Here is a 12634-nt window from a genome sequence, read left to right as displayed (position 1 = left end):
TTTTAAGGGAACTGGGTCAGCCTGTGCATAAGTCTCTCTCTCTAGGAAGTGCTAAAATCTCACAGAGCAAACTGATACTGGAGAGAACAGGGGCGTCGGCAGTGAGAGGGGAGCCACTTGCAGAGATGCAGCTGTCGCACTTTGAACCCACCCGATCCTTTATGGCGAAAGGTCCCCCGCAGAAGCGCTAACTCCATGGCTTGCCACCAAACAGATGTTACAAGCCTGGCGAACAGAGTGGCGTGAGAAGTGCCAGTGCTCCGCAGTTAAGCTGCTGCAGCACAAGGAGCCCGGACTAAACCCCTGCAGAACAGCCCTGCTGGCAGCTCCCCAACCAATGTTAACCAGGTGCTGCGAGCGCTAACGAATCCGACTCGCAAACCTTCCGTCAATACCGCATTCCGCATAAATACCCTGCAAGAGCTCAGCGAACACCCACTGTTCGGGTTTGCCGATGAAATTGCAGGCAGAGGCCCACTCGCGTCACTAAGTTGCACAAGACTAGAGGCTCCCACTATCTCTTCATTTTCTCATCTCGAAAAAAGATCTCATAACTAGGGGGGAGATTCAAGCCATGTTCAATAAACACTAATAAACCTATGCAAACACGGCTCGCCTTCTGAGGTGCTCTGTCCTCTATGGCATTTTAAATAAATTGGTTATGCAGCTCGGCTGAAATAAATATTTAAGACTAGGAAGGGCAGGAGATTAGATGTGAGAGCGCAGGAACATGGTGGCATTGAACCCCCTGGAGGGGGTCCATAGTAGTGCTTTCAAAAAGTGACAGTGCTCTGACAGCCTGATCGCTCAATCGCGCTCAAGCACTTTCCTAAGCCAGTCCCAGTCCAATCGCCTCTGATCGACGCGTAAAACATCTGCAATCACGGCTTTTTTAGCGCCAGAGGGCAAACTTTCATTTTCGTACCAAATCCCCCTCCCCCCAAAAAAAACAACAAAAAAAGATTTCATCGGAGCGCTTGAGGACTGTCAGTGTGTTGCCGCGAGGTAAGACAACACCATCGATGGAGGCGTGAGATCGATGTCAGCCGCTGGCTCCATCACATCGCCAAAATACTTGTATATTGATGTAAAAATTGCTGAATCCAATCAAACAGATCAAAAGTGCTACAGCATTGAAAGGACACTCTTTCTCCCTCAAGCATGGATGGCTAATAAATGCATCGTGGCACAGGAGACAGACTTTTCGACACTTTGAACTGTGCTGCAGAAAGAACCGTGATCTAGAAAAGGCTTCACAGCCTGGGGGGGAGAGCAATCGCTTTCAATTCATTCTCAAGGATTTTTTTATGGGACAGGAAAACATCTCCTCAGAGCTTGCGGGATACCTGAATGTATTAATAGGAATGTGTGCATGAGTCATGCTTTGAATACATGCTTGATTAACCTGACAAGGAGTTGCAAAAATCCTTCCAGTTCATGCTGTTAGCTCCTCTTCGGTGGCTTTTCACACAAACTGGAGTGGGTTTTTGTACAAGCCTGCTTGTTTACCCCTTTGTCGCATCAAAAGCATGCTTTAGCATGCACTGTGAAATGAACTAAGGCTCTTGCTGAATCTAAGTGCAATTCTTTCAATCCAAACGGTAACACTATCTCTCTTCCGTAATGAATTTACATCATTTCATTTCTAACACAACATTTTGAGTTCAGCAGGAAACTGATGAGAATGACTCTTTAATACATAAATGTAACTACAGCTAAAATAGTGGAAGTCAAAGAAAAAGGACATTATAGTTAGATTAAATCAGGGCTAATGTTTATGGAAGCTATTCTGAGAATTGGGTTCTGTCTTTTTTTCCTGATTCAAATGTATCTAGTCAGAACTTTCAGACACAGTATTCCCATGTTTCCTTTTCAAAAATACATCCACAAAAGGTGCTGTGGATCAGCAGTTTTAGGAAATGAATACAGGCATTGCTGAGTATCCCCTTTTAAGGTGATTAAAGTGGGTCTTGATTTCTGATGGCTGATTTGGAAGCGATAGCTGGGTTTCTGTGCATTCCACACTTCTGTGCTGCAAACACACCTACTGTATCTCAGCTCAATAACTCAACATGAAAAAGCAAATTCCCAAGCTAATACACACTGATTGCTGTTTTCAGACATGTTTTGTTACAGATCATCAGATTAAACGAGACTGAATGTTGCTGGATTTCGCCTCAGTATTCTTCCATTGCATCATGGCGAACACCGGCAAATGGCGTTACGATACAGGAGGCAGCTGTTCATCACACATCACACAGCGTGTTAGTGAAAGTTACCGCTTGACATCAGTTAAAAATACTCAGCGTGAATCAGGACAGCCAGAGGAGGTTAAGAGGATGGGCAGAGTGTGTGATAGTGAAGGAGCCATGGCTGAGACGCCGAGTTTCACACGCCAAAAAAGAACTCAGAGCTAACACAGAGCAAGTTTACAGCTCTGTTCGATTGTTGTTGGACTCCAGCAGGGCTGAGATGGAAAAGTGGAGCAGACCAATAGAACCTGGCTATTTGTGATGATCAGGGAGCTGCACGGCCGAGCCCGCTGAAGATGAATACCACATCAACTGGCACATTGACTCCACTTCACAGTGCGCTCCACGGGGGATCCTGGAGAGTGGAGGAGATCAAGATGAAAGTCCAGTTCTCCATGTAAAATGGAGGATCCAACAGGTGTGGGGAGGGGACTTCCCATTCTTCAGACCAGGCTGGGGGTGGCGGTTAAGGTGAAAACGGAAAAGCCGAGGAGAATGCAGATAGCTTCTTTGCCTAGGCCACCTGGGGCAATGGAGGGGTGGGGGTAAAGCCTGGCTCGTTACGCTCAGCATGAGGAAGGTGATCCACCCTAATGAGCTGTCAGAGGAGTGGTCATGACAGAGCACCCCCTGTAAACACGCCGTCATTGCACCCCTGATTGATTTATCGGTTCCCCTGGCCCCTGCGGCTCTCTTGCTCTCCGTGACATCATGCTGCCTCGGTCCACTCGTCAATCCGAAGAGGATGTATGAACTATAGCAGATCAATACTCCCTCCTGTAGTCCAAATGAGAAAGTATACCCCCCTCCCTCCACATTCAGGAAGAAAAAATAAATAAAAGCTATATAAATAAATAAATTATCAGCAGACAGCCTGGATCCTGAAATTGCAGAGGGTAAGGTAGAAGCATTTTTGTGGGGGGAGGGTGGGGGTGGGTGGAGCTGTAAATCGCATCGACAGGCGGCGGCAGTGAAAAGGGGGATAATTTACGGGAGTGTCACACGCACCAGAGAGGCTGTTTTTATGAGGGACACAGCCGTAAAGGAGCCACGGGGAGACGATACAGCTGTCACACACAAATGTCAGGAGAAGGGAGGCACACATCAGCTAAGTGACCACTCACCCCAGCCTTTGTTTAGCAGACATATGTAAAAAGCAATAGGCTACTGTAACATTAATGTGTTCTTCATATGGAAAATTCAAAAATGCAAATATAAAAAAGCTTGATAACAAGGATGATGAACTCATCTCTTTCTCGATTTGAAAAGGATAAAGCAAGTGAAACGTGACTTTGTAACACGAATGCTTAATCAAGCTCCTGATAAAAGGCAAACTAAAGTTTCCCCAAATATCCTCCTTCAAATTAAAGTATTAATATTCAGCTTGTTCCCAACTTTATTGAAGTTGCAGACACTTAATTTTGAGAGTCTTTTCATTATTCTGATTCACGAGCACTCTCACCAGTGCTCTAGATTTTAGATGCGTAGCAAGTTCTTGCAGGTCAGCTCATTTTTCAGTGGAAAGGTTACTCTCCACAGCCAGAAATCCTCCACTGTTTGCTTTGTCTCCGTTGAGATAGGGATTATGCTGAGAGCTTACCCCAGCCAGCTGTGTGAAATTGAACTAAATGAACAGAATGCTGGTGCTGTACCTGGACCTCCTCTCTCATTGTGCTCTTCTGATCATTGTCTATGGGAGCATCCACTGGGTGACAGATCTATATCCTACCATTCACATTCTATTCCAACTTACTGTCCATTCAAAACATACACAGTTACATTACATTTGCTTAGCAGATGCACTGATATAGATATTTTAGACCTCATAACAATTTAAAAATGTATTTCACCAAGGTAGTATATTGATAGTATATAGTATAATATATTGAAGTATATTGCTCATGAGTGCAACAACAGTGGCCCATCTGAGAATCCAGCCACCATTCCAAGGGTTGCAAGCCCTGCTACTTACTTATTTGCAACATTACTGAGATTTAGAAATGGGAGATGAAGAAGGATCTTATTTCATATGACTTCTTATTTCATATGACATATGACTATTGCTAGTTTAATCATTTCAAGCAGAACTACTTTTCAAGTTGGTCAGAATATCTCATATGCAACCCATGCTGTAGAACGGAAGAACTAATTACACCTGACAAGAGGTACATAACACCTTAAAAAGCTCCCCTCATTCAAGAGGATGTTAATGAAAACACATGAGGTATAAGGACCCCAAGGTTTACGGTGCAGTTATTGTAAATATCCTCAATATCCACAATAAATCCACAATCCACAGTAAATATGTTGTATCAAGATGTTAATAAACAATAGTAGTAGTTATAGTATAATTACTGCAGTAAACGTCCTGCTGTAGGGTTAGGTAGAATCTGATTGCCTTTATGTAATGCATGTATGAGTGAGAACATATGAGTTAACATTAATATATATATATATATATCTACCTCATATGAATTTTCTCATTCCAAAATTTGTACAGTACCAGTCAAAAGTTTGGACACAACTTTTATTATTATTATTATTATTACTATTTTCCACATTTTATAATAATAGTAAAGACATTAAAACTATGAAATAAAACAAATGGAATTATTAAAAAAATGATAAATCAATCTTATATTTTAGACTCTTCAAACTAGCCAAGAATATTTTTTAAATATTTTTTTTTTGGAAAGAAATTCATACATAGGCATCAAATTCACTATTTACATTTGTCTAAGAAACAAATTTCAAGCATTTAAGCGTAAGCCTTTAGATCAAATTGTTACTGATAACATGTTTCCCATTATCTTAATCAGGTGTGTCCAAATTTTTGACTGATGCTGTATATATTACATCATCAGAAACCACATTACTTTTTACACCTGCTGAACAACTGTTAATACAGCTAATAACTTTCAACACAACCCCCACCCCACGCACACACAAATAAGGACCACAATTTGGACACATAGCATAACAAGATATGATATATTCAGTGTATGTGGAACTAAGACCTTTCTCAGCTGAAAGTCTAGTTAGCTGTTCTGTATTGAGAAATATAAGGTTTCACAACCATGTCGTACTTCATCAATACACTAACGAACTCAGCCATTAACAGAGCAAGGCAGCATTATAAGCAAGACGTCTCTTTGGAAATTAAGCTTGTACTAATCGAGGCCCACTTTACAGAGGCGCAGAGAAACGGACTTGCTGTTTTTAATAAAAAAGCCTGCAGAGGGGATTGAATTTTATTGCTGGAATTAATGTTTTTCTGAATCACAGAAACTGTGGTAACAACAGGCCAAGAGGCTTTCCTCTGTTTTTAACTTAATAGTTAAAGGAAATCACATCAGAAAACTTTGGTATCAGGTTTTGAGCACTAAACCAATTGGAGTCACCCTGATAGCTATATTGGTTGGCCAATGTGCTGATTTTTTTTAGTGTTCTGTGTGGTTTCCATTGTTTTAGGGGCAGTATCTGGGGGGACCTGCCTTTGTTATACTTGCTTTGCATGTCCAAGGTTGCTGACATCTTTGTTAGGGTCCCTACACTTCACCACCACAGTAGACTAATCCTGCACCCCTGCTCTTAACCGGCTTTACAGTACACCTCAGGAAGACTGAACAACACCTCCTTATAAAGTCAAAACTTTAAATTGCTTCTGTCTCCGCAATATATATTATGTCCAGCCAATTACATACAGCTTCTGGTCTAACGGATTCATAGCTTGTATCTGAAGCACAAAGATGTGCAACGTTCGATTAAAACGAAACACCATTAGCTGCTTTATTACCATGCCTGGGAGTGTGCGTGGGCTATAAGTTAACACTTCATGGCCCGGATTTTGCCCGCAGGCAGCCCGATATGAACAACTGCTCTAAAGCATCACAGTGTACACAACTCCAGGGCACAATGCATCTACTGTAAATATTACTGCTGCTTCTAAAACAATTATTTTGATTATGTCTTCATCCAATGAAAAAAAAAATGGAAAGGCTAATGCATATGAAAACATCACATTCTGTAAAATATGCAGATAAGCACATGCACAGAACGCTTGCATGCACAGCAGATTTGAGATTGTCTGAAATAACTTCAATAGACAGACGAGTGGCAGCAAAGTTGTCATTGTTTCTGTAAATAATTACAGGATGAGAAGCTATTCTCAGCATCTGTAATTCTACCTCCTAATTACTATGTGTGGAAAGCTAATGACATCTAACGACAGTCAAAATATTTAATGGGGCCTACCTAAGGTGTTTGCTCAGATCAGAAATGAAAGTGGTGTTAGATCATTAAAATGAAAACTTCAATACACAATATGTGTGCTGTATATGTCTGGCTATACAGCGTATGTGTTTGGAATTTCAATATACTCCAGAGCTGCTATTTGGTTCCTGATGAGCCCAGTGCATGTTTTAAACTGAGGTGCATTCATGATTTTTTTAAAATATATATTTAAAATTAGAGTATGTTAAACAGATGAGGTATTAACAATTACCAGACCATTATCAAAAATGTCAAATAAGATTCAGGTGGCATCATTGCCATCCGGCAAGTTATGGGTTGGTAGGATTAAATGGACTGAAACTGTGAAAGGCTGGCAATGGTGCATTAGTTTGGATACAAAACCCCAGGCCAGACGGGCCACTCAAAGATTTGCATTTCCAGACCATGACCAAAATTGGAGAAAACCCGAGTACTGGGAAGACAACAGTGCCAGTGTTTGTGTCAATGTATTTTAGTGGCCAAGGCTTCAGGGAGATAGCTTTGGGCCAATGGTTTCTCCACCAATCTGTCAAGAGTATTATGCACTGAGGAGCTGACCCAGGCAGGACTGGGGTGGGACTGCAGTGCTCTGTCTGTACAAGAATCAATACACCTGCCTAGTCTTATTTGTTGATGCAATCACAGGAAGTCCTTTTACATTGCGTCATCAAAGTGAAAGAGGCAAACTTGAAGAAACCTTGACTCCATCTTTTTTTTCCCAATTTCATAAAATACAAAAGGGTCCATGTCTCAATCAAAATACATAATTCCCATAGTACTAGTGAGTGGAACAATGATACAATACCTTATTTTTTTATTTGAAAGAAACATCATACGAATATATATTTTCTCAAATGTCAGACTACTTCTCTGGCAAGGGATTGCATACAGCGGTCCACGGCATTAATAAAAAGCCAGACTGCAGCTGCTCTAGTGGTTATCTCTTGGCTGTTGCTGCATCTTCCTGCAAAGAGGATTGGGTACAAAATCAATATCAGTGCGCAATACACATCTGAAACAGGCGAACCTGCCAACAGAAGGCATGCTACCCCGCCCCTTCTGTAGAAGAGCCCCAAAGGGACAGCACAGAGGGCCAAGCCCTGTGACCTGCAGGGAAGCTTCTAGTGCCAGAAATATTGCGAACAAAAACATCTGCTCCTTTAGAATTTGAGAAAAAAGTAACAGATGAAAAAGAAAACTGCACAGATTGCCAGCAGTTATTCTGTGTCTCATCATTTCGTCTCTAATCTAAAATTAATGTCATATGGCCAGCTTTTCTGGTTTTACTCGCTGCACTTCTGAATATGCATGTGCCCTTCCAAGTTTTTTCTCCTAAGTATCTCTGTGAAAACATTTTTTAAAGATGATTAAATTAATGCAATTCATCCAGAGGCAGACTAGAATATGAAATTGAGACTGAAAATATTAAACTCCCTCAGAGTCTTGACAGGTTGAAAAAAGCATGCACACATACACGCTCACAATTTTGTAAAGGATTAATTGGTATTAATCACATATTACACTTTATGCTGCGATTCCCTGTTCTTTAGGAACATTTATTTTTTATGAATTCAGAACTTTCAGGAAATGGATAAAGTTTTATATGCCTGTGCAAGCATACTGATTGAAATCTACAGCTGAAAAAAAAACAGGTTTGGGAGCCATTTCTGCATGACAGATGAGCACTGTAAAGGTAGTATGCTGAAAAAAAGATCTGTGGAATCTACATCAAATGGTCAAACTTCTATTCAGGTTATGATTTCTCTATGATCCCCTTGAGAGTGTTGTTTCATTTAATTCCAGAACCTTTCATGTGTGCACCATTCTTTCAAACTGAAACTTCACCATAAATGTACAACAAAGTTTTTCATACGTTTACAACAATGAGTATTCATGTTTAACAGCTCATAAACAGGGAGGACACGACAACACTGATTGATTTTTCTTTAAGAGCTCTGTCCCTAAAGGCCAGAATGCATTGCTCCACCTGTTCTTCTTTCTGTAGACTGTTGTTATGTTTTGCAAATTACATTGTTACTATCATTCATGAGCACTCAAATGTATAAAAACAGTTATTGTAGCTAACACTGCTATGTGGATATATTTCTATGTGCTAAGCTGTTTTCTATTTCAATATGTTTGTGGGGAATTTGAGTGTATTTCATTGGCAGTGGGGCACTGGTCTTGCACTAACAGGCAGAAAGTGCACAGCCAGCATGCACTACGGAATGAAAAGAGATCTGAACTACATTTTTAAGACATATCAAAATATTATCTACCATACCAACAATGACAACACTTCAGCTAAAAGAATAAAAGCTTAAATGTTTAGGGACAACCACCATTACAAGATCTCATGGCTCATGTAGTGGTAAGAAAAAAGACTTGTTGCAAGGAGTTTTAAATCGAGTACCTTCTCTGTGTTGATGTATAAGACTGGCAAAGATGTCAAACATCAGAACTTGAAAAAAACTGTAAAAAGAAATGTAGATTTCCCTGATGTGAAGATACCTCCTTAACAACATACTGAATTTCAATACTGTAGTTTTTTTCTGAAAAGTAACCCTTTAAGCTGCTATTCAGATCAGGAGTAAACTGAGGAAGAACACTGTAAAATAGCTGGTAATGATGACAGGATAAATAATATATAGCTGAAAATATCATAAAACATTGAAGCCGGATTGCATGAAAAAAACAGACTAGATACAAAAGCGCACGTAACAACATAAATCACGATCGGTATTAATTTAAAGTTCTGTGGGAAGCGGTAGAAATAGTAGATTCCCTGAAGAAGATGGCCCTGCAGTCTCTTCCTGTGATGTGATAAATGGTGGCCATTCGTTATGCAGAGAGAGAGACAGCAGCGCCTGCATCACAATGCCCGCTGCTGGGAACCCTGTGCCGGATTCCCGGCCCTGAAGTCATGGCAGCACCGCTCAGATGCGTCCAACAGTGACACACCGAGTAGGGGACCGTGACAAGCGTGACGTCCGGGACCGAGCGCTGAGAAGAGAGAGCTGTGATGGTAGAGACACACAGGGAAGGATTTCTCCCAGCGCCCCCAGTGAGAATACTAAACACCATGAAAAACTGCAAGAACAGAAATACTGAACTTGTCTATGCATTCTTGGCTTTAGCCTATAATGTACACACACATATGCATACGCACACATCTGCACACACACACACACACACACACACACACACACACACACACATATGGCTCATGGCTATTTTAAAGTTCAGTCACACTTGCAGAGGACAGAGCAGTGGCAGTGGTGGTTGCCTAGGCTGGGCACAGTATCTGTCGATCTCCCTCTCTCTTTCAGGCATGCCGGCACAGCCAAACATAACCAACCACTCTTCTATTGCACTTATAATTATGAGGAATTTACACAGGATGCCCATGATGTGAGCTGTAAATGGCCGAGATACTTCCTCTTATATCCTTGCTTCTTCAGTCACCTGCATATAAAGATTTAGCTGCAGTGATGAGAGGGCCCTCATGCCACTGCTGTGCGAAGAGGAATCAATAAATAAAAGTCTGCACAAGTCTTTGACGTGTTAAACAATGTGGTATTTCATCCTCTCCTGTACGTGTGCAGCACTAAGCACAACAGACTCCCACAGCACTGTATGCTGAATGAAATATATAGAAACAGTCCAGCGGACGCATTAGCGCTCAGAAAGAAAGGAAAGCCGCTCTCCCTGCAGGCATGGCAATAAAGCTAGCATGGTCGCTGCTCCTGGGGAAACTGTGGGCAAAACAAACAGTGCCTTTTTTTGCCAAGCTGTGTGCCCCCGGCCTCTCTGAACGCTTTGCTTGGCTTGCGATGATGCTTTGGAATTGGGCCAGGACACAAACAGAAGTGGAGAGCTGCTTCTTCTCTTTCGTTTACTGCGGATACACTGTGCAAGTGTTATTCTCCCCACCTAACAGGACAAAGCCAGAGAAAACATCTCTCGCAGAAACCAAACTTATTAATCCCTGTAACCACAGCTGCTATTTTAAGATCAACGGCTGAATGCATGAATGGTAGTCTGTGGCATTCCACACATACTGAACCATCAGCATTAAAATTCCACACAAAATGCCTTGCCCGTTTACTGTATTCTAAACCATTGATGTCCACTGGAAATCCACCAGTCTCAGATTCAATTCATGTCTTAATTATTTTCTCGGGGCCAATGATTGGATGGGGATTGTGAATAACCTGTTATTCAAGGTGTCAATCAGCTGCTGTTTGAAAGACATCTCTAAAACCCTGAGGGCTAGAGATTCTGCATGCAGGGTGATGCTGCAAACCTTTTTTTTCCTTGTTTCACAGCCATTGTGTTCTGCCTATGTAAGCCCTTAATCACGTCCTCTCTCTGGTCTCCCTACTCCTGAAGGATGAGAGTACTGTAGACCTCCACAGAGCGACTTACATGCAAACTGCAGCAGGGCTTCCCGGCTAATGATGGAGCCTACACTGTTGTCTGCCCTGCACTGGTACCTCCCCAAGTCTCTGTCTTCGCTTGGGCTGGCGATAATCAAGGCGCCGTCAATCAGGCTGTAGCGGAAATCGGCACTGACATCCACCTCTGTCCCATTGATCATCCATCTGACAAAAGGAATAAAAAGTGATACAATGCCATTGATGCTATTGGTGTAACCTTGGTAACAATGTAGGAAAATGTCTTATATTCTTTTCCATTTACAACAACTATGGACTCCCTTTCATCAGTAAGGACAATTCTGTTCAAAAACATTGACAATGAGCAATAATGTAAGTATACATCTGCAATATTGGTCTCCTGTGCAGGCCTCCAAGGAAACACCTGGCAGCAGCAGTAGTCATTGAGCTGTGGCCAAATCGTACTTCCCGAGAAAAGATGCAAATGCCCTCTGAATGAATGTTTGGATGCCAAAGGGAGGTACGTAAGTGTTTCATGTTCTTCGCTGCTGCAGATGTTGAAGGAATCCAAGCTTTTTTGAACTCTGTAATATTTGCTTCCTTAATGGTGTGCTGTGTCCACTTGTTAGCTACTAACCTGTATGTGGGTGTGGGGTTCCCTCGAGCCTCACAGTTCATTGTCACTTTCTTCTCTTCTGAATCCAGTGCAAATATAGCATCGTCAGGCTCCTGAAGAAACACGGGCCCAAACCTGGCACTTTCTGGGGGATGGAGGAGAAAGAACGTATCGTCAGACACTGCTGTTCCTGTGTGCCAGGTCTTCCATGAATCACAGCAGAAAAGGGGAAATGAGCATGATGAGATAATGGCCAGAGAAGAGAAAAAAACAGGCTTCCTCACTCAGTGTGGTGTCCATCAATTAACTCCATAAAACACTGTGCCACCTTATTTGAGAGGCTCTCAAACATTCGGAGTATGAAAACGCACAGGAGGGATAGCCCATCTGCCACTGATTCAGCATTACAGGGTGTCTGCATTTGAAATTCTCCCCGGCTCCTCATATCTGCAATGTCATTTGTTCCACTCCAACCACGTTCTTGCCCGCAAGCTCTGTTCTCTGGCATTTCGCTGCAGAGTCGGTATGAATCAATCCAATTAGTATTGTAATGAAGCGGTCGCTTTTAAGATTTTTCACAGTATTGCTGGAGGAACAGGGCTTACCGGGGAAATGGCGTATGGGGGGGGAAATACCATTTGATAACAGCAAACCAAACAGCAGAATGGGCTGACAGATAAAAACACAATTCTGGATTACGTTTGTGTTTGTCGATACACAAATGAGAAACAGGCTGAGAGAAAGGATGGAAGTTTGGAGACATACAGAGACAAAACCATCACTTTACACACAGGCGAGGGGTAGCGACGTGAGACTGCACTGTACGTTAGAGAAAGGAAGGGCATTCTTTGTTGTTCAGGTGGCTCTAAAGGGGTTTCTGAGCTCTAAGAACACTTGTTTTCTCCTGTGGAGACTCCGGTTTGTCGGCCCTTAAAACTTCCTTTAAAGACAACAAAGACCCGGGGAGAGACGCGCTAAATACCTCTGTGGCGGGCGGGACGTTTGGCACGGCTGCCCTTTTGTGAGTGCCAGCCGTTGGCGGAAGCTCCAAAAGCACGAAAACGCAGCGGCATACATAATGCATGGGCCGCGTGGAG

At 42.3% G+C, this 12634-nt stretch overlaps 1 protein-coding gene across 2 annotated transcripts in view; it reads right to left on the bottom strand.

Annotated features, from left to right (window-relative positions):
- Window positions 1–12634, bottom strand: part of LOC118774275 (contactin-5-like) — a 188198-nt gene that overhangs the window by 56949 nt on the left and 118615 nt on the right. For both annotated transcript variants that reach the window (XM_036523499.1, XM_036523500.1), the window contains exons 4-5: window positions 11559–11682; window positions 10953–11128 (exon numbers count right to left, since the gene is read on the bottom strand). In XM_036523499.1, the coding sequence (XP_036379392.1) occupies window positions 10953–11128; window positions 11559–11682 (300 nt within the window). The remainder of the gene's footprint in view (window positions 1–10952; window positions 11129–11558; window positions 11683–12634) is intronic.

Source organism: Megalops cyprinoides, chromosome 3, assembly GCF_013368585.1.
Source record: "Megalops cyprinoides isolate fMegCyp1 chromosome 3, fMegCyp1.pri, whole genome shotgun sequence".
In the NCBI taxonomy this organism is placed as follows: Eukaryota; Metazoa; Chordata; class Actinopteri; order Elopiformes; family Megalopidae; genus Megalops; species Megalops cyprinoides.
The sequence above is the reverse complement of the archived record's forward strand: the minus strand, read 5'-3'. Positions and strand labels throughout refer to the sequence as shown.